This window comes from Epinephelus lanceolatus, chromosome 21, assembly GCF_041903045.1.
Source record: "Epinephelus lanceolatus isolate andai-2023 chromosome 21, ASM4190304v1, whole genome shotgun sequence".
NCBI lineage: Eukaryota > Metazoa > Chordata > Actinopteri > Perciformes > Serranidae > Epinephelus > Epinephelus lanceolatus.
Window position 1 is genome coordinate 3,777,809 of NC_135754.1, and position 23,380 is coordinate 3,801,188.

Consider the following 23,380-nt stretch of genomic DNA (forward strand, 5'->3'; position numbering starts at 1 on the left):
CCCTTGTTACCAGCCTTGAGCCAGGTGGTAAAAGGGGGTTGTTGGTAGGTGACCAACAGCCAATTCTGGTTAATGTGGCCATTGTACTATCTTCTACTTATAGGGCGCAGGAAGAGGAATATAAAAGGCTGTATACTGGAGTAATAAACCTAAAAAACACAGAGTTGTATAAATGTAGATTTGATGTCTTTATGAGTTGATAAGATAAGATGATGCATCTTCTTTGGGTGTGGGTACAGATAAAGTCTGGGGTTATCAGCCTCTGCCTTAGTCAGATTTGCTTCAGATCAGGTCATGTTTGGTACTCAGGTGGTAGAGAAGCAATCATATAGATTCCAAGGCTCAGAACAGTTTGTTGCAATACTGAGAGAAAACAGTTCATAGGAGAAAGGGGCAAGGAAATAGACACTTTGAACCTGCACACATAGAAGTTTGTTGTCCAGTCTCAGTGTAATTCCTCTGTAATGCTGCTGCTCTGCCTTACTGTCCTCTGCCTCATTGGCAGCTCTTTCTGTGCTGTTGTCCCACCACGCGACACTTCAGGATCTGGGTCCACCAGGAACAAGCTGCTCCTCATCTCCTTCGACGGTTTCCGCTGGGACTACGACCGAGATGTGGACACCCCTAACCTGGATAAGATGGCCCAGGACGGGACGAAAGCAGAATACGTCACACCACCTTTCCTCACCATCACCAGCCCCACACACTTTACCTTGCTTACAGGTATTGTGAAGAAATTTCCAGCTATTAACCTTGTTAATGGTATTTCATTTAAATCAACTTTTTCAACTGTTGTTTTTAATCAAAACAACAGAAAAGGTTATGAAAGGGTTATAGATACACAACATCAGTGGTACAAACATAAAAGTGGTCACTTAAATATGTTAAAACAGCTTGTTTCTCCATAGAAATTTACAAAGGAGATAGTGTTGTAACTCACCTGTGAATCTCAAAGACAATTTATATTCATGTCATTGTGAAACTGCATGCATGTAGCTGCTGTTTGCAAATAATTAAATCAGACATGGAGAGAAGATGGAAATAAGATAGAAGTAAGTTAAAGAAGAACTCTTGGTTACATGCAGCTTGCACTTCATGAAGAGAAAATTAAAGTAAAACAGTTGTTACATGGAAGAGCATTTTATAGAAACACACAAAGGATCACTTCCCACCAAAAACATGAGGCTAAATTAAAGGATGACCACTTTAAATCCAAGATTTTATGTTGTGGCAGACCATGTTCTAGTATCAGGAGTATTTTAATTCATAAGACTATTGATGAGAGATTTTTTCTTATTGACCAGCATTGTTTATTGGACCAATAATGAAGCATTCATTGATAAACATCCACTGTGTTCAATATTTTATTAGATATATCTGAACAAATGAAATGACATTTTGAAAATACTACTCCAAACTGAAGAACAATTGGAGGTCTGTATGACAGCAAATACAGAAACAACACGTTAAACATAGATAATTGACTGGCCTCAGGTCTGTAAAAACACTGCATGTTTTCAGTAACCAACCACATTCACTCTTCTGAAAGTATATTAATAAGACTAGAGGGTCTAAAGCTACACTGGTAGCTCTGTGAGCCTGAGTTAAATTCTAATGCTAACATGCTTACAATACCAATGCCAACATGCTGAGGTTTAGCAGGTAATGTTACAATGGTCACCATCTTAGCATGTTTATTCCTGTTCTCTTCTCAATATGTGGCTCAGAGGTAGAGTGGGTCGTCTACCAATTGGAAGATCAGGGGTTTGATCCCCAGCTCCTCCAGTCACGTAGATTTTTTTTTTTATTAAGTCTTTATTTAGGACAGGTAAAATCACATTGAGACCAGAGGTCTCATTTTCAAGTGCGACCTGTATCACATCAGCAGATGTGGAAAAAGTACTGAAAAATTCTAATCAAGTAAAAGTACCTTTACTTTGATGAAATTCTACTGAAGTACAAGTAAAGCTACCCATCTAAAAATCTACTCAAGTAAAAGTAAAAAGTAGTTTGTTTAAAATGTACTTAAAGTAGAAGTTACTTAGTTACTTCCAACAACTTGATGGGGGTCATTCCTATGCAGTGCAAAAATGGTCCAGAGGTCATAAATCCAATCCAAAAACTAATTATTTTTCTATGATGAACCATAGAATTCAATTCAGTTTAGGGCTGCACAATATCATTTTAGAACATCACCATTGCAATGTGTTCTTGTGCAATAGTCACATTGTGAGACTCGCAGTATAAGTTCATCCTATTAATATAATATCAGTCAAAGGCAATATGCCATACTTATTTTGCTGGTTAATACTTTAGGTTGTGAAGTTCTCAATTTCCATGACAGTTTGATTGTAAAATGTATATTTCATGCAAATACAGTCTTTCCAAAGCCCAAATGATGACTTCTTTCCAAATAGAGCTATTCAAGTTATTGCAATACACTGTACATTGCAATACATATCGCAGTATACAAAATCGTCGTCGCATTGTCAGTTTTGTCTAATATTGCGCAGCCCTCATTCATTTTGACTCACCAACACAACTGTTGGACTGATGATACACAGAGCAACTTTTTGAGCAATGTTGTTGGGCATTATTCTCAGGGATGCAAACAGGTGTATGGTCAAAAAAGAGAGAGCTTGTCGAAGCAAAATTGTGAATATTAAAATACACTAACTTGGAAGAATACTGTGTATTCCAAAACAGAACAAATCCATTGAGCAACAGAGTTTCCCCTATATGCAACTAGCAGCGGTGGTGCTCCGCTGCTGAAATATGACCGCTGCTGCTAATTTATTTGAAGGGTTTTTTTGCTCTTTAGAAACTACCATTATATTATTTGGTGCTACGGACGCTTCATATCCGGGTCAATTAACACACTTGTGAGTGAAGTATATAAGAGGAGAGGAGAGGGCTCTGTCTGATCTCTTCATAAACTAAAGTTGTATTATTTTGTGCAACAGGCGCTTCATATAATAACATAACAATACACTATTTATAGTGTTGTACGGTGAAACGTTTCACTTTATAACGTGATGACTTATATTGTTTACACGACGGCATGTCATTTCTCTCTACATGGTCGCACCTTTACAATCCTCCTCTGCTCTCTGTATCGCGCACGGCGGGGTTCGGCCCCACACACACACACACACACACACACACACACACACACACATGCGCGCGCGTGCACACACACACACACACAGACACAGGTGAGCACACAAGAGCGCGGCTCGGGCCGCATTTTTCTGACCGACAATTATAAACGACACTGTGCACACAGGGTTTTTTTTTTTTTTCGTTTCGTTGATTTCTGCTGCATCTGCTTGTGCTTCTGCTGAAGCACTCTCACCCTCCTCCATCTCTCTCTAGTAACTCGCCAGCACCGGCCGCTTGTTCTGGGTCATTTCCACGCAAGATTTCCGAGATTCGCCCTTTTGGTTTCCATTTAGCTGAAAACTTTTTTTTTTTTTTTTTACTTAGTAAGGGATGTTATTTCAAATGTAGTAAAGTACAATACTTCAGTCAAAATTTACTGAAGTAAAAGTAAAATTACAGATTTCAAAAACTACTGAAAAAATTACAAATTACACAAAAAACTACTCAATTACAGTAATGTGAGTAAATGTAACATCCATTACAGAGCAACATACAATACAATACAAACATTTACATTAGATATAAGGATATCAGGATAAAAGTGCTAAGAACAAGAAGAGGGTCAACTTGGATTACGGGAGCAAATCATAGATGCACTCTCAATATTCATCAACAACAGTTTAAAACTCATAAGAGGGATCAAATCAGACAGCTTCAAACTAAGCTGCAGAGTGTTCCAGGCGGAAGGGGCCACGTAGGAAAACGCCTTCTTGCCTTTCTCAGTATGGACTAAAGGGGTAGAGCAGGTAATAAAGTCCTACATACGAAGGCTGTAGCTGGATTGTTTTCGAGATAAATAGATAGTTTTGTTCTGCTTTTTTGTTTTTTGTTTTTTAAAGATTATTTTTGTGGGCTTTTGCCTTTAATGAATAGGACAGTGTGGGAAATAGGGAGACAGAGAGAGAGAGAATGGGGACTGACACGCAGCAAAAGGTCGCAGGCTGGACAACCCGCGACCACTGCAGCGAGGCGATGCCTCTGTACATGTGGCGCCGGCACTATCCACTACGCTACCGACGCCCCGAGATAAATAGATAGTTAAATAGGAGGGCAGTAAACCAAGGATGGATTTGTAAATGAAAATATACCAGTGAAGGGTTCGGCGCATGGAGAGAGATGACCAGTTGACTAATGAATACAGAACACAGTGATGAGTGAGGGGTTTGCAACCTGTAACAAATTGCAGAGCGCCATGATAGGCAGCATCCAGGAGTTGGAGAGAGCTAGCAGGGGCATACATATACAGGACATCACCGTAATCTAAGAGAGGCAAGAATGTGGCAGCAACCAAGCATTTCCTTGCAGCAAATGAGAAGCAGGATATATTCCTGAAGAAAAAACTTAGTTTCACTTTAAGTGTCTTTAAAAGATTATCCACAGGGACTTTAAAAGAAAGGCCATCATCAATATGGATGCCCAGATCCATCATCATCATGAACAGATACATTTGAAATAGACCCAATATCGTTAATATAAATTGTAAAAAGAGTTGGCCCTAAGACTGGGCCTTGTGGTACCCTATTTGAGACATCTAGCATGCTGGAAGAGAGGTCGCCAAAGTGCACAGACTGTTTACAGTTCGACAGGTACTTAGTAAACCAACCAACCGCATGAGAAGAAAACCCAATGTCAGACAGGCGCTGGCACAAGATACTGTGGTCAGCGGTATCAAATGCTTTAGACAGGTCGACAAAAAGTGCAGCACAGTGGTTCTTTTTGTCTAGGTCCTCCATTATGTCGTTAACCACTTTGACTGCAGCAGACACTGTGCTGTGCTGTTTCCTAAAACCAACCAAATATTGCGGGAACCCAGGAAATCCTTAATCTGGTCATTAATTAAGTGTTCAAGGACCTTAGCTAAAAAAGAAAGCTTAGATATCTATAGTTATCAGGTTTTTGAGGTAACCACCTTTCAGGAGCAGGAGCACAAAAGCAGTTTTCCAGACCTCTGGGATTACATTATTTAACCCTATGGGCCCGAACGACGCATGGTGCGTCCAAACTCGCACCTGTTCTTCTCTATGGATTTTCTCCGCGACCGTACGTCATAGCGAGAAGCCACACATCAATCAATCAATTTTATTTATAAAGCCCAATATCACAAATCACAATTTGCCTCACAGGGCTTTACAGCATACGACATCCCTCTGTCCTTATGACCCTCGCAGCGGATAAGGAAAAACTCCCCAAAAAAAAACCTTTAACGGGGAAAAAAGAAACCTCAGGAAGAGCAACTGAGGAGGGATCCCTCTTCCAGGACAGACAGACGTGCAATAGATGTCATACAGAACAGATCAGCATAATAAATTAACAGTAATCTGTATGACACAATGAGACAGAGAGAGAGAGCGAGAGAGAGAGAGAGAGAGAGAGAGAGAGAGAGAGAGAGAGAGAGAGAGAGATGCAGGTAATTACAGTAGCTTACAACAACATCATCATTGAAAGTAATAATATTATAGTTATAGTTCTGGCTACTGTGGTACAATATGTTGAAAGCATATATTAGTATCTGGCAGTATACATGTGTGACGATAGTCATATGTGTATAATAACAGTAGAAGTATGACTAATGACTAATGATGGCAGCAGCAGCAGGAGGCATCTGGCAGGACCACGGCAGCAGCACAACCACACACGTCACGCTGTCCAGGCACCGCTGCGATATGAGTTAACCTGAGAGACAGTGGAGCACAAAGGCTCCGGAGAAGAAGCCGAGTTAGTGACATCCAGAATGGCTGAGTTAGCAAGATGCAGTAATAGAATACGAGAGAGAGAGAGAGAGAGAGAGAGAGAGAGAGAGAGAGAAGGTGCCCGGTGTATTATAGGGGGGTCCTCTGGCAGACTAGGCCTAAGTCAGCCTAACTAGGGGCTGGTACAGGGCAAGCCTGAGCCAGCCCTAACTATAAGCTTTATCAAAGAGGAAAGTCTTAAGTCTAGTCTTAAATGTGGAGACGGTGTCTGCCTCCTGGACCGTAACAGGAAGATGATTCCACAGGAGAGGAGCCTGATAGCTGAAGGCTCTGGCTCCTGTCATATCACGTGAAACAGCGAACTGTAGTTTTCCGACAAACCAAGCGCTTGTCAGTAGTCCAAAGTTTTCACAGCGAAAAAAAAGATAAAGTTACACAAAAATTATGAATAACAAAGCTTTCATACAGCTTTGCACACACATTACTCTTGGATGGATTACTCGCGAATGCAGGCTTGCACAGAAATGCCACGCATATCATTGTGCTGCCATCCCATCATGCTATAAATCCAGATCAGTTGTTTACAAAATAAAAAGCTGACGAATTTCTTTACAATCCATAATACAGATCTTGTTTTCAGTCACTTCATATAGTGAGGAATATCGTATCTTACCACGTGTTAGACTTGCATGTGTTTCTCCCTGTCTATCCACATTTGTAGTCCAGCTTCCAGCTTTGACACTCCATCAAACTTTGTATGACAAGACCAGCGCAATTCACCTTTGCACATCCAGCAACTGAGGCCTAATTATGCATGCGTGACAGGGCAGTAGTCACCATATACATTGAGGGGGACATGCCCCCCCTAAAATGTCCCCCCAATATATAACTGAAACTGCAAAACAACAACAAGGAAAACGTTCAGGTCCGGTCAAAGAGCAGCACGGAGCACAGAGAAGTAAGTCAAGATAATGTTGACAAGAAAACATTCAGAATTTTTTTTTACTGCAAAGTGGCAAATATTATCTTGGAGGACATCATTGCACTTGATTGACTATTTTTCAATTATCTTAGATGTAAATATTGCATGTTTCTTTCAGATAAAACACATTTTTGACTTGTGAATGTGTCAATGGAATTTCTTGCAATAATGAAAAAATACTGGCAATCATGTCCGCCTGGCACAAACCACATGTTTTGGACAACTGTGAAGTAACAGAATGTCCCAGCATCATGGTTCTTATATTGCCAGATTCCAGAGAGTCTCCCCTCTTCATATATAGTAGAATATGTCTACTTCCAACTTGCTTTGGTGAGATACATGTAAAAATGTAAGAATTTAGTAACACGGATTTGTTTTTTTTTCATTGATATAAAAATGTAATGATGGCAAATCTGGATAGCCCAGATTGTCCTGAAAAAAACAAGATATAGCATGTGTATGTAGACTTTATAATGACTGTGCTATGAGCTTAAAAGTAAAGGCAGTAAAAATACCCCAAAAAAGGCCTAGGGCCCATAGGGTTAATTTAATTTTATATTTATTTATTTTTTTTTATTTATTCCCAAGGGGAAATTCAAATTTTTTGACTCTGTTGTCAATTACACACAGGTCCGAACACACACATGCGCAAACAGGACCTATACATGCACTAAGTGGAGAGATGTCAGAGAGACAGGCGACAGGCAACAGGCGCTCCGGGTCGCTGGGGAGTTTGGTGCCTTGCTCAAGGGCACCTCAGGGGTGCCCAGGAGGTGAACTGGCACCTCTCCAGCTACAAGTCCACGCTCCATATTTTGGTCTGGACGGGGACTTGAACAGGCGACCCTCCGGTTCCCAACCCAAGTCCCTATGGACTGAGCTCTTCGTTCTCGTCCTCAAGCACCTCCACTGCAGGCTGCATGCACGTCCTCTTAGCAGCTCTGAAGCTCTGCTTTGATCTCTGCCTTGTTTACATTTTAGAGAATGTAATTTATATTTTCCTCATTAATAATGTATTATTTCACCCACCCAAAAATCATCTGCAAATCTCTGTGTGTGTAAGAGTAGCAGACAAGCAGAGTGTGTACGCAACCAGGTCTCACCTCCAACTTGTCAAATACTGACACTTGATCAGTGGCCCATCAGCATCAGGTACCAATGCACAGAGGTACCCTTTAGCAGTGATATGAGATGTACCATGAGCGGCAGCATTTTGATGCTCTGGGTAACTACTGTCATGTATAGAGTGAAAAAGGCCACATAGGGAGAGTGAGAAGAGAGATGGATGGGTCAAACATACTGTAGACTTTTACCCAGGAGCCTGCTGTTTGTGTACCATGTGAAACCAAAAGTCACTTGAGTTATTTTAATAACAATGTAGTGCGCTAGTATGTGTAGCATAATATGCTAGTGACATAATATGTCACATGTTGTAATGTTAGTAACAAACGTACTTATTGTAGGCCAGGCGATTATGATTTTTTCTAAACCTAACCGCTTACTTTTTTGCGAAAACCTAAGGAAGTAATCCTAAAAACAACGTTTTTCTACCTATGTTCTAAGTTTATTTTAAAAAGGAACAATGCATGTAACAAATCTAAATCAATATGTCCCTAAATCGGATGTCCTTAAACGTTGTGAACCCATCTATGTGGGCACATCTTATGAACTGAATAATGGACCCTTTAAATAGCAGGAAAATACTGCTCCACTCTGACTTTAGACCAGGTCTTTGTAGGGCAACAGCGGAATTGTTTCCTGCTGCCCCAAAATAGGAATACGCCAACGATGCTTGCCATCAAAAAAAGCAAGCAGTGACAGTTGTGCTGCACTAAAAGTGTATGTCATCCAAGAGAGACAACAAAAATGGAATGGCCAAAACTGTCACTGAGGTATGCTGATGGATTCATGTCATCAACTCATGCATTACAAGTAAACATTCCACCTTAAAAGTTACTGGCAGTCGGCCCAGTGAATTAAAAAAAAATCTCAGTCTACAGCTGTTGCCAGAGGCAGCCAATCATCCTTTCATTTTATAGTTGAAGTCTAGTAATGTATGTAAAACTTAGATTCATAGCTCCTTCTTTTAGCACTGGATCTGTGTGCTAGGTACCCCAACAGAGGGGTAACCAAAAATGGGGACAGTAAGGAACAGTTCTACTGGTACCATCCACAACTTTCCACAGTGGAAATTGAAAAAATGGATACCGAACCGAACTGGGCTTTTGAGGTGGGTTTGAGGCAGGGTTTTGTTGGGGGGGGGGGGGGGGGGGGGGTTGTTTTGCCCCTTTTGTAGTAATTTCGCGTCTATTTGCAGTTTCTTTCATCTTTTTGTGTCTTTGTGGTAATTGTGAGTCACTTCCTGATCAGTTCCCTTTTAATTTGAGGGACATTTTGCAGGGCCAGGGGGCCCCTGACACTTTGGGTTCCTGGGCCTGTGCCCGGTTTTCGAGTTCAGTAATCCATTACTCTGTAAGGGCATATTTGGAAGGAGCCTGAGATCTGATATTTACATTGCAAACAACTGCTCACTGTTATTGTTGTGCACATGACAATAAACAACTTGTTAAAATGTGTGTATTAGTTCTAAACACAAAGTAAAGCTGAGGCTGATGGGAATGTCATTAATTTTGTAGGTATTTACTCCAACAAAATACTGGACAAAGTGAAATTCTGACCCAAGACAATGCTAAATGAAAATTCATTACCAAAGTTTTACAATTCCCTCTGAGGGCAACATGAATGTCTGAGCCAAATGTCATGGTAACCCATCCAATAGCTGTCAAGACATTTAACTCTATTTACCCAGCGACCTGCTGGTGATGCTAGATTATATTTCGGATGTATCCTATCTGCAAAGGATTCATCATCTTGTAAACCTGAATGTCCATACAAATGTTTAAGCCAATCCATCCAGTGGATTTGTATTTCTCTGAATAATTGAAACACGTCTACTTCCTTGTGGTTCTAGAGGCAAGTGATTACCAAAGTTATAAAGATTCATCCTCTAAGGACTACAAAAGTGGAGAACAAAAAAAATGGTATTGATAATCCATCCAATTGTGGAGATTCACAGTGGCTAAAAGTAATGTAGGTCTGAACATATGCACATTTACAAATTCAAACGTGTACAACAAAAAGAGTGTTTTGAAAGTTTAATAGCCTACCATAAATTAAATTATATTCTGAAACCCAATATTATGCAGTGCCATATAAACTGTAATCTAATCCTTTGTCCTTCAATGTGCAATCTGTTCTCTACTAACAGACTTGTTCTTCTCTTTCATCTGTTTTTTCTCTTTTTATCAGGACGTTACATCGAGAATCACGGAGTAATCCACAACATGTGGTTCAACACTACCACTCAGGAGAAGAAGCAGTACTACATGACTCAGTTTGTTGATTCCTACTGGGACAATGGCAGCTTACCCATCTGGATAACAGCACAAAGACAGGTTCATTACATGTATCTACACTGGAAATTATTCCTAGAAGTTACAATATGAAACTAATATTTTACAATAAATTACATTATTTTCACCTCACAGGCTTTTATTGTGATATTTAACCAAATTCAGAATTTTATTGTGAAAATCATACAGGTAAATATAGTAATTTTACAGAAGCATATGTGGTCTGGTGCCACTTTACAGGCTACAGATTAGACCTTTAAAATACCAGTGAAACAAATATAAATTGAGAGCATTTTAAAAATAGCAAAGAGTTGTTTAAAAGTGTTAAAGTAGTAATTCAAAAGACAGACAATGCCACCTAGGGATTTACAGAGCCCTAGGACTTGCCCTGATTGTTGTACTGCAAAAAATTACACAGTAATTTACTGTGAAAGTAATGCAACTAGTAGCCAGTAATGTACTGTATATGTACAGTCAAATATTTTACAGTGTATCTTTTTTTTTATACATGATTTTCTATATGTCTAGTTGTTGTAACCATGTTTCTATGAAACATTCTTTAAGGAACTGTTTTCAAGGAGCTCTTTTCTCTAAGTGTTTGTGTTTTATATCCTGTCAGGGTCTAAAAGCAGGGTCTCTGCATTTCCCTGGCACAGCAGCCACCTACAAAGGAGAGACTGTGAGAGTTAGGCAAGTGGAACCTCGTTTCTATGATCATTCTAATGAAACAGAATGGAGGCTGAACATCGACAAGGTGATTGGGGAGTGGTTCCACCAACAGGACCTGGACTTTGTCTCCTTGTACTTCGGGGAACCAGACAAGACTGGGCACAAATATGGACCAGATTCCCCAGAACGCCGTGCAATGGTCCAGCAAGTGGACCGTACTGTGGGCTACATCCGGGACAAGATCCAAGACCATGGCCTTACTGACCAGCTCAACATTATCATCACTGCCGACCACGGGATGACTACAGTTCTACGGGATGGACTGGTTGAGGAGATCATCCTCTCTAAGATTCCTGGCTTCGACTTCAGGGATATCAAGTTTCATCTGGTAGATTATGGTCCCACTGGGATGCTGCTTCCTAAAGAGGGGAAGCTGGAGAAGGTCTACCAGGCTCTGAAAGGAAGCCATCCTCACCTTCATGTGTATAAAAAGGAGGAGATGCCAGCTAGACTGCACTACAGTAGCCACCCTCGACTTCTGCCCATCATCCTCTTTGCTGATCCTGGATATGTAATCAATGGGGTAAGAGAATGGGCACGTCACTCTTGTACTAGTCTGGGCATAACCAATCTTGGAACCCATCTGACAACGACAAAGCCTCTCGAGGCCAACTGCCAATATTTCAGGAAATCCAGTGTAGCCAGCAGTTATTTGGGCAAAGACTTCATACAGTTATTGTTTGCAGTTCAATTAGCAACTTGAGATAACATAACAACTAATCTGTATAAACATATATCAGCATATGAATGTAGATGAATTTGAAAAGAGCCAATAAAAATAATGATTAGAAGATGGCTAATGGGTTCCAGATTGCATTTGCGTTCTGCCTCTTTTGCTCTCCATATGGACTGTTTACCTGCATGCAACCAAGGCCTGCTAAAACGTGATAGGTCAATACTACCCTGACAACAGAGGGAAACCAGAACACTTCCAATGCCAAAACTTTGTACCATTGTCTACAGATCATGCATACATACCATAAAACTTCAGTAAGTAGCCTGTGCTATTACTTGCTTAAATCACTGAAATCAACAAGGCTTAAAATAATACATAAATTATGAGTCATTCATTTGATCTAGCTCCAACAGACAGTTCATCAGAGAGAGAGTGAGTTATGGCACTCGAGGATTATGGCACCTGGCACACCGACACAACACCGCTTTTTCTTGTTAATACTCACATCTTGGATTAATTTTTATGAAAAACCTTTTTGATTCTTTTGATCTGAGGACCTTTACAGACTAAGGGAATATGAATAATTCACAGGGTAGTGGAGGAATGGACACAAAGTTTGAGGTAGCCAACAACCCGGTTTTTAACATGCAAAGAACTTCTATAAAAAAATGACCTGCCTGGCAACCAGACCAGGCATCTAACTGAGACAGGTTTTTATTTGTCAAAATGTGTTGCCACAATGGGCTAGTAAAAAGGACTAGGCATTTAATCGTGACTAGGCTTTTAATTGAAGTTTCACAGTATGTAGATATTTGTTTATAAAAGTTAGGGCATAATACCTGAAGCTGAGACCCATATTTTCTTCATCAGGGAAGTCTTGGTGGTGCATCACCACCAGAGTGAAAAAGCTTTGTAGGAACTTCTTTGTAGGGGAAAAATAATGATAGAATGTAATGATAAACTTGTAACTCATTTAAGGTTAATTGTTCATTTCAGACAGTAACACTGTCTGAAATATCCATCACACATAATTTGCATGTTTTCTCTCCATACATAGTTCTTCCCTGTGCAGTTCAACAAAGGAGAGCATGGCTTTGACAATCATGTGATGGACATGAAGCCATTCTTCAGGGTGGTGGGGCCCGATTTCCAGAAGAACCTGGTGTTCAGGCCCTTTGAGACAGTCAACGTGTACCCACTGATGTGCCATCTTCTAGGGATAAACCCAGAGATGAACGATGGACACTTGGATAATACCAAAGGCATGCTGGTCCCCAAGAAAAACACAGACGGAAACAACAATAGTAAGAATTATTGTACTGTACTGTGACATTTCAGATGTAATTTACACTAAATTACTATACTTTATACTTTACATTACTACACAGGTGTGTCTTAGGATGGTCACAATAAAAGGACACTCTAAAATGTGCAGTTTGATCACACAATACAATGAAACAGATGTTTCAGATGCATGTTGCAAATGCTGCAGGAATTTCCCCCAGTGCTGTTGCCTGTGAACCAAACGTTCATTTCACTACCACAAGCTGTCTCCACTGTTGTTTCTCGAGAATCAACTTGCCCTACAACTGCAAACCACATGTAACCACACCACAAGCCTGTACTATGAAACCAGTTAATCTTACCCAGGATATCTTTTGGTTGTCTGGCTTGACTAACCCTAACATTGGCCATCTGGATAACCAGTACTACAAAGCTGGTTATCAACTAGTTCAGTCAACTCTGGGTATTCCTGTCCGGCCCCAAGCATGTTCATGTGGAAGAGGCAGTTGTGTTAATACTGTACAAGCAACATCATCAGAACCATGAGTCACTGTCGGCCGAGTTGTAAATTGCATGTAGGTATCACTTCTTCTAAAGTAGCTGTAAATATTGTTTAAGAATCCCACAAACCAGAGAAGAGCAGCCCAGCACTCCTCTCCTCCTCTGCACCCTTTATATAGTGTAGCCCGAAACTGCATGTCATTTTTTAATTATCAGAGACTCAGCATGGGAGGCAAAAACTTTATTTGAAGTTGAGTTTTTGTTTAAAAAGACACATGTAAGTTGGAGGGCGGCACGGTGCTGTGGTGGTTAGCACTGTCGCCTCACAGCAAGAGGGTTGCCGGTTCGATCCCGGGTGTGGGAGCCCTTCTGTGTGGAGTTTGCATGTTCTCCTCGTGTCAGCGTGGGTTCTCTCCGGGCACTCCGGCTTCCTCCCACAGTCCAGAGACATGCAGATTGGGGACTAGGTTAATTGATAACTCTAAATTGTCCATAGGTGTGAACGTGAGTGTGAATGGTTGTCTGTCTATGTGTCAGCCCTGCGATAGTCTGGCATCCTGTCCAGGGTGTACCCTGCCTCTCGCCCAGTGTCAGCTGGGATAGGCTCCAGCCCCCCCGCGACCCTCAAGAGGATGAAGCGGTTAGAAGATGGATGGATGTAAGTTGGAAAGCAATTGGGTGTCTGTCTCTGTTTGCACCTCTGGCAGTTAGTGAACCCAAATCTGGCAGGGAGGTGGGGGGAGACGGTGTGACTCTATGCTAGCCTAGCTTACTTGTTGCTAATGGTGAGTTGTTGCCTAAGTTAGGCTGGCTGTATTGAGATGTTTTAATAGTAGTTTAATATCCAGCAGTGACAAACAATGTCTAATCTTAAGGCAAACACTATAGTCACCTGGCCATGAAGGCAGGTCAGGGAAACGTGATGCTGCTCTGCAGGGCGCTTGATTTGCGTGTAGCTGCTTAGAGGGAAGTTGAAGAGGGAGGGGCAGGGGCTCAACTCAAATGCAGTTGTCAGGCAAACAACACACTTTTAATTTGGATTTACAATGGGCCAAATTTTAAAACTGAAGTATGAAATTATTAAAATAAATAGAAAAAATGACTTGCAAAAAGGGCACTTAACTAGACAGAGGGCAAAAGGGCAGGTGCTTGAGCACCACCTGGGGTCTATGGTTGCATGTGTCTGTTAATCAGCAGCTTGATATGTCACACATTTCAGGTGGATGAATTATCTTGGAAAACAAGATGTGCTCACTAACACAGATTCTTAATGAATTTGTGACAAAAATTTGAGATTCAAAAGTCCTCTGTGTGCCTAGAAAAACACATCTTTAACATGAACTTGTAAAAAATGGGAGCAAAGACAAAAATGTCCTTGCTGGTTTGTTTTGCTTTATTTCAGCAGTGCAGCTTGCCAATAGGTGTCTATACCCATGGTGGTCTTTTTTTCCTCAAATTGCAGCGGTTTGATGCACTACACTGACTACAAGTGGTTGTGCTGGTAACAAGGGAGAAAGCAACGTTTTTAAACATCTCACTGTGGTCAGTTCTCACTGCTTTTGTGGGTGAGACTTTGGTTGGGTGTATTTTTGTCACCTCTGTGTTCCTGTTTGTACTTTAGATATCAGTTTTATTTTACTGTTTGACAACTGCTTTGATGAAGAGTTGCAGGCGAAAAGCTATTCTGTGGTTTGTAAAAACAAGGACACCAACAACAGATCATCAACACCTTTTACCTGTTGCGCAATTAAAAACCTTGTGCCAGCACAGGTTGAATGGTCACAGTTTCAGGACTCAGTTCACAGTAGGTATCACTGACCATATCAGTAAGACCATGTTGAAACCTGCCAGTAGAAACAGTGTAAAGTCGTCCTTTCAAGTTGGCATGAAAGGTGGCCAGTCAGCGTTATTGTTTAACGGCGCCTGGCAGCGTCAGGGGAAAATACAGTGGGACAACAATGAAAGTTAAGGTGGTTAAAATCGGAGTAGGGCAAGCGAGACAACCATTGACCTTTACGCAGGAGGCCGGTGTTTGCTTCCCATATGATTACAAAGCCAAACTCTGTTCTTTTTCCAAAACCCAACCACGTCCTTTTGTTGTTGAAGGAAAAAAAATGTCAATACAGAGTGTTGTACCGACATTGCGTGTTTATTTTGAAAAGACTGTATGCAAAATGTACATTTCCTGTGAAAACAGAAGTGTACTTTGAAAACAGACAGAACATCGACAACCAACGCACCCAAGGTAACTTGGACATCATAAGTCGACTCGGAAAGTCCATGACCAAATGTCGATACTTGACGAGGTTGGAGTGAGAATGTGTTGGTTTAAATTGTTGGGTCTGTTTGTTTCGGAGAGGAGGAGAACTCTGCACATAATGTGAGTGAGGGTAAAAACTTCCTGAACCTCTGGATCAGAAATAAGGTGAGCACACATTAAGTTATTAGAGAAAAATTTGAGCACACATTAACAGGTGCTTGGCCGGGTGCTGGGTCTCACATGCCACACAGTGTAAGAGTAACACTAATTTGTGATGTGAAACTGCTTTATTTTATTTTTACTGACTTCAATCACCTGGGGCCTCATGTACAAAGACTTGCATGGATTTCCTACTGAAACATGGCGTACGCTTAAATCCAGAAAATGATGTACGCACAAAAACATCCAGATGTATGAATCTGTGCGTAGGCATGAATCCAAGTACATTTCCTTTGTACATCCCAATCAACATGGAATTGAGCGCACATGTTGGAGTACCCGGCCCCTCCCTGTCCACGCCCCAATTTAAATATGCAAATCATATTTAAATGGTCCCTGCACCTGAGATTCCCCTCTGTGCATGATCAGAAAACTAAAACAAAATAATGAAAAAGATGTGAAAAAAGAAAAACTTCACAGAATGCAAGTTGGAGAGGACAGGAGAGGAGGAGCTTATACCATTTGAATATTGAGTCGCCAGGGGTCAATTGAAAGCAGACAATTAATTATGTGAACTGGATTTACAGTTTATATTTGTTAATTTTATACATCACTTACATGGATCACTCACTATTGTAAATGAATGCAGAAGTGCGCCGGGGGAAAGGTGAGGCTGATTAAGAAATGTCACACTTTACGCACAGGTTTATTGACATGAGTACTTTACACACCGTGACGATCAGGGGCTTGTTAGAAAGCTCTGAAGCTGTAGTTTAAACTTGTATCACTGACTGGTACTGATGCGGTGAATAAAGGATAATATTTGGGGGTGCACATGCTCAGTGCGTATCAGGGGGATTAATATTAGGACAATTAAACGAATCAATTATTTACTCACCAAGAAGCCACCCATCGCGCACAGTGCCAGCTTGTAGTCTGTTCCCAGCCAAGCTGTTACTCAGAATGTAGGCTATGAATCGTGCGTTGAACCAGGCCACCTGGCCACAATGTTGGTTAATTGCATTTGCGTATCGCATATGATCTGTGCATTGGTCGAATGAAAATGCTTCCTGTTGACAAAAACAAATTCATCCTGCGATGGTGCTTTGTGTGTGCAGTCGATAGCTCCGATTACATTAGGAAAACCGACTCTCGCTCATTGGCCTGTTCAGCTGCATTTGAGAATTTGATATACCCAGCTGACATGCGGATAATTCCATCCCACACAGCTGGCATGGCTCGGCTCAGGGTCAACTGGCACAGTCCCGATCGGTCGGCCAGCTCCCTCTGGAATGCTTTTGTTGCTAGGAGGTCAGCACCTGTATGGATACAGGCAGCGCATGGCTCCTCGCCATATCGTGCTCCAAGGCCAACCGCAGCTCTGGCAACAGTTCCAGGAGGATTGCCCTCAGGAACCAATGCAGCAAATATTGCTAAAGCAGCCATTGTTATTAACTGTATTTCGGCACCACTTTGCGCATGCTTTTATATCCACTCATCTAATTGCAGACACATGGGTGTGTTGTTCATCAGTGTTGATTGTTCATGTGTCTCTGATGTGCACATCACTCTGAGGACTAATTGTTTTCACATTTATTTATTATAACAGTTTCCCAGCATCACCTCTAAGTGTCGCCAAAGGATGAACAGCTGTAGAAATGTGCGTACGCCAGCCATGAAGTTGGCGTGAGGCACCGCACATTTCCACGGTCATTTCACTCTTGATACATCTGAACTTTACCATGGAAAAGGACGTACACCATGTTTTTGTGCGTACTGCACCCTTTGTACATGAGGCCCCTGGTCAGTTTGTTTTGGAGAGACCTCTGTGGATAATTTGGCTCCAGGTAAAAATTTTCAAACAATGAACACTGAAGGAATCAGGAGAAGTTTCAGCTGGTTGCAATCTGCAATCCTCACCACTAGTGGTACTAAAAACTCCTAAATCTTACACACTGGATCTATAATACTGAGCACTTTATGCAGGGGTGTGTTCAGTGCCTGGTTTTTGGTCTATAGACATTTTTACTGCCAAAATGTGAATATGAATTTTAAGCTCATACAACCACTGAATCTTCTATGGCAAATGTAGCTATCCCTGCCCCCTGACTAACAAGTTGGCTCCTGAGCCACACACACACACAAACACACACACACACACAAGTCAAGTTTAACTTTATTGTCATTTCCACATATAGAGTACATGGTAACAAAATTACGCTTTCTCCCAACCCCAAGGGGCCATCATACAGCTACAAATATTTTTTAAGAAAAGGTTGAAAAGATAAAAAAATAAATGAATATCAAACATACAATTATAAAAATAGAAAGTTAAAAAGTTAAAGAATATAAATACCACACATACATGTATATACATATATATATGCATTTATACATACATGCATACATATAAACATATACAGATAAATAAAAGTGCACATGTAGATTGTAAGGACAGTTCCAACAGAGCCCTGGACTAAGAGACATCTGGTATTTAAAGTGCATATTGGGATGAATGACATGAATGGAGGTGACAATGTCCAGTGTAAAATGTAGTAGTGCAGGGTTTCCATAGAATTGGATGAGGGGATGGGGGTGTATCTATATGATGTGTGGACACAGGGTGCTCAGGAGTCGAACAGCTTGGGGGAAGAAAGCTGTTGCAGAACCTTGCAGCCCTTGTCTTGATGCTGCAAAGCCTTCTACCTGATGGAAGGGCAAACAGACCTTGGGAGGGGTGGGAGTCCTGCACAATGGAGGAGGCTCTGCGTGTGCAGCGTCTCTGTAAAATTTCCTGAATGAAGGAGAGGAGGATTCCAATGAATCTCTCCACTGTTATCACTACGCTTTGCAGGGCCTTGCGAACTGCTGTTCTGCAGTTCCCGTACCACACAGTGATGCAACCAGTCAGGATGCTCTCAACAGTGCCTCTGTAGAAGGTGGTTAAAATGGGTGGTGGCTCTCTAAAATCTCCGCAGGAAGACTTAATGGCTTTCTGCTCTGAGTAAACTCAGTCTGAGGCTCTTCTGCTAGCAGCACAATGTCTCTCCTTTAATGGTCAGTCTGTCATTCATTTTCATTTATTTTCCCTAACCACTTATCCTGTTAGGAGTTGCTGGGGGGCTAGAGCCTATCCCAGCTGACACTAGGAGAGACATGGGTTAGGGTTAGGGTTACACATAGGGCTGACACATAGAGACAGACAACCATTCACACTCACATTTATACCTGCGGCCAATTTAGAATCACCAATTACCCTGCATGTTTTTGAACTGTTGGAGGAAGCACAACATGCAAACTCCCCACAGAAGTCCCCCCCCAGGGGACCCAGAGGAAACATATAAATAGAAAACAGAAGAGGACCCAGAATTTACCCCTTGGGAACACCACCAGAGAGGGAGGATGGGGATGATAAATATTCTTCCATTACAACAGAGTGAGATCTTTCAGAGAGATAGGAGGGAAACCAGGCAAGAGCACTGGTTTCACATGATATCACACGCTGAGGGGCATGAGAAAGCTTCAGTATTTGAAGCCATGAGAAACTCATGAAACTCTAAGTAGTGTAAATTGATAAAGAACAGATGATGGTGATGTGATGGACTTTTGACTTGACCTGACATTGCTTTCTGTTATCACCATTCATAGACTGAGATAGCAGTTAGTGTCCACAAACTGTACAACACAAGATAACCAACACTGCATAAAGTTGGATTAGATAACTGTATGACCAGATAAGATCCCAATCTGCACAATGATAGCAATTAGCTGACTGTGACCACCTCATACTGTATGATATTATCATTCAGGTGAAATATCGTGTCTTATCAGTACATAAAAAATGATCTTGCGCCATGAAACAAACCCATAAGTCCAACCTACCCATCATCCTTTTGGTTTGTGTCTGTTCTGTGAGTGTCTGGGTCTGGGTTTTTGTCTGTAACTATCTCTCCTCTAATATTTTTTTGTCTGTCTGCAGATCCAGAGATGAATACCCAGCTCAAAGTTGTTATCGGCTTATCAGCAGTGACTGGGTTTCTGGTACTGGTGTTCATAGTGACCACCTCCTATGCTTGGTGTAAAAGGAGCAGAGCAGAAATCAGGTAAAATGCTGTAATCAGTGGTGTAGTGGAGGGCAGGTATACCGGGTATACCCAATTCTTCTTCTGGCCATTTACAGTATACCCACCTATCAGTCAAAAAGCCATTGGAATATATAGGGGAGTATTTGTACTACTTGCTTGGTAACCTACCCACCTACCTAGCTACCTTGGACCACTAGGTGTAATCATTATGAACATTAATTATAATTGTTTCTTGCACTCTCCTGGCCAAGTCACCCTTATCTCGTTTTACTCTGCAAATTGACAGTGTATATTCTACATTTCAGTGTGATTTATACATATATGGGATATAGAATTTTCAACAGACCCTTTCACTGTTAGTAAAGAGTGTAATGTGTTTCGGTGGCTGGGGCTTAACTGCAGGCAAAACAATTCTCCACAGACATTATCTAGTCATTATCAAGTCTCTCTGAGTAGGGTGTGTTCAGAACTACTCATTCTGAGTGCTGGTGTGCAGGGCCATAGCCAGGGTTTAGAAATTAGTGAGGTCCAGAATTTGAAATGGGGGGGTTGGCCCAGCTGCCGAAAATGTTCACATTATTTGACTAAAAACATATATTCATTTTAACATCAGTTTGGACCACTCTACTAGCTACTTTATAGTAGGCTGTGAGGTTAGGCCTGTCACGATATGCGATAAGTCGGTTAATTGCACGTTAAATTAAAAGGGAGACGGTAACTTTTGATTAATTGCCATATTCATGCGTGTTTGTTTTCCTTGTCTCTGTCCACCAAAGAGACTAGACGACAAGAGCGTTCACTGCCGTGCGTAGTCTGGCAGCCAGGTGAGTTGGTTCATTAGCGTAATGAACTGAGGGAAAGCTCTTGTCATTGATACTCTGTGGGGGAGGCGGGGCTATGGGCTATACACACACAGTGCGATCTTAGTGCGGGGGAGACAAGGCGGAGAAAAAAAAACAGTGGAGCGTAAGAGAAAGACAGGGAACTTGTTCCTAAGCCAAATGCCACAGCCCCTGCGTGGGAGTGTTTTGGATTTAAACCAAATGACAGAGGGGAGCCCAGTAGGCTAAAGTTGGACGAGCTGGTGTGCCAGGTTTGTTCTAAAACCATCTCAACACAAAGAGTGAATACGACCAACTTATCTGCACACCTGAGAGTGAGAGACTGACAGTCTATTTTTTGTATTTATTTATTTATTTATTTTGATAGTTTTATGTGTTATTTCGGCTATTTAAATTTTCTTTTTTGCATTCCTAAATATTCTTGTTAAATAAATGTTTATTTCTCTTTAAAAGGGTGTACTTGCATCAATATGCCTTTATTATCATTATATAAGTTTAAAAAATGGTCTAAAACAACAAAATTACAATAATAATAAAAAATGGTCTTAAAAGCACAATATTACAAAATATTACCGCTTATTGCAGTCATTTCTTACGCAATTAATCGCCCAGCAAAATTTGTTATCATGACAGGCCTAAGTGAGGTGATAGTTGTTTTTTATTTTTTATGGCAGTCTACTTTGTACTTGTAGGTTTAGTACAACAATAATGGTCTTTTGAGAGAGAGAGGAGGGAGAGAGATTATTGTAAGGACTCTAGAATTCTATTTTCACTGAGACATATAGAGGTGAGAGGTAAAGAGACCCCTTTAACCAGTTTTAGCAAAATTCATACCACAATGACCAAAAACCCTCTAGGGGGGTCCGGGGTCACCCGGGAGAAAATTTTGTATACATTTGATTTAAAGGCATCAATCTGATGAATTCTGAGAGCCAAGTTATGATGGCAGAATATGCCTAGATTTCAACATCTTTGTGTTCTTTATGTGTGAAAAACGTTCTATTTTTACTGATAAACACACTAGTGCTAAGGATTAGTGGTTAATCATTTCAGTCATCAAAAGAAAAATGACTAACGTACTGATCTGCCTTGTCTTAGCTCTGGACGCATCATATCCAGGTCTATAGAACAGGTCTATACCTTGTCCTTTTTCAATCTAAATAGCCTTAAGTTATTTATCTTATTTAAATGACGGCATGTCATTTCTGTCTCTACGCTCTTTACAATTCTCCTCTGCTCTTTGTATCGCGCACGGTGGAGTTTTGCCCCGATGCCCACACACACACACACACACACACAGGTGAGCACTCTAGAGCGCAACTCAGGCCGCATATCCTGACCTAACCCGCAGCACAGCACTTACGGAGTGGAGCCTGTGTTGCGTTCAGGCGTTGTCATTGTCATGTAAATAACAAAGCCAAAGAATTGTCAGTAGGTGATCCAGCCAGTGCACTACAGAGTGACGTTCATTTATCGGAGGCATTTTATATCTGGCTGTTTTTGTTTTTTTTTGGCGAATTAGACTATGGTGGGTGCGTTCCGCCGATACATCACATAACTTCCTGCGTGTCGTTTCAAAATAAAAGCTGTCCAATGTGTTAATATGTTTACCATGCTGTTTGGGGCTCCTTCTATTTATTTCTCTTTGAAATTTTTACCGAGGTCCGGACCTCAGTGACCTCATAGCTGGCTACAGCCATGGTGGTGTGCACTTTTGCAGAAACTGGACCATTTGTAAATTTGGAGTGCTGCTGGAATATATGTCTCGTTGCATTTAACCTTAGTTTTCTTGTTCTTGTTGACGGGCAGTGGCGGCTGGTGTGCAATAAAATTTAAGTTTGGAGCTATGGCTCCTTCTATTCTGGCTCCTAATAACAAAACAGGACAACATTTTGAGACTCCTGTGTAGCCTACAGCCCTGTGGTGGAGAGTTGTGTTTTGTCTCTGGCTAATAAAACTACATGATTTTGATGTCGACCCTAAAAGGGTATATAAATGAATAACTTTCGGTACAGATCAACACTTCTGTGCCTCCATCCTAACAAAAGGTGGGGATAATACACATAGCTGAAGAGACATTCGCCCTTCTATTACCTCTCTCACTGTGCATCTCTGTGGTCTTTTCTCTCTTTCCTCAGTTACAAACCCGAACAAGCTGCTGATGAAGACAGGACAGACATGAAGCAAAGCAGATTTTGAAAATTCAGATTTATGTTTGTGTTCTTTCCTCAGTCTTCTCCTATTTCAAGGCATAATTTTCCATTAATTACAAACATTAAATTATAGTATCAAAGGATACTGTGACTAATTATTACCAAGTCCATGGAGGTAATGCCATGGTTTGTTTGTTGGTTGGAAGGATATCTGAATTAGGCATTGGCCATGAAACAAGTAGTTTATTTGTGGTGTGGACCAAAGAATTTCAAGCATTCAGCTATTTTCTCAGGAATGAATAAGTGTTGCAAATGTATTCCAAGACTGTCACTGTGTATTCTTTCATCAAGATCACAATACAGATGCAGATTAAAAATGTCCCAACATTTTTGAAGTGTGTAAAATTGTGCAGTTGTTGTTGGCTTTAATTCAGTTTGAATTCA

General features: G+C 41.1%; 1 protein-coding gene across 1 annotated transcript; it reads left to right on the forward strand.

Moving 5' to 3' along the window:
- The first annotated feature begins 263 nt into the window (after positions 1-263).
- LOC117246861 (ectonucleotide pyrophosphatase/phosphodiesterase family member 7-like) lies at positions 264-23,344 on the forward strand. Its single transcript, XM_033610861.2, has 6 exons — positions 264-723; positions 10,144-10,289; positions 10,867-11,499; positions 12,710-12,956; positions 19,836-19,959; positions 22,922-23,344. The coding sequence occupies exons 1-6, from the start codon at positions 465-467 to the stop codon at positions 22,980-22,982; spliced, it is 1,470 nt and encodes a 489-aa protein (XP_033466752.1). The 5' UTR covers positions 264-464; the 3' UTR covers positions 22,983-23,344.
- Positions 23,345-23,380: the final 36 nt, after the last annotated feature.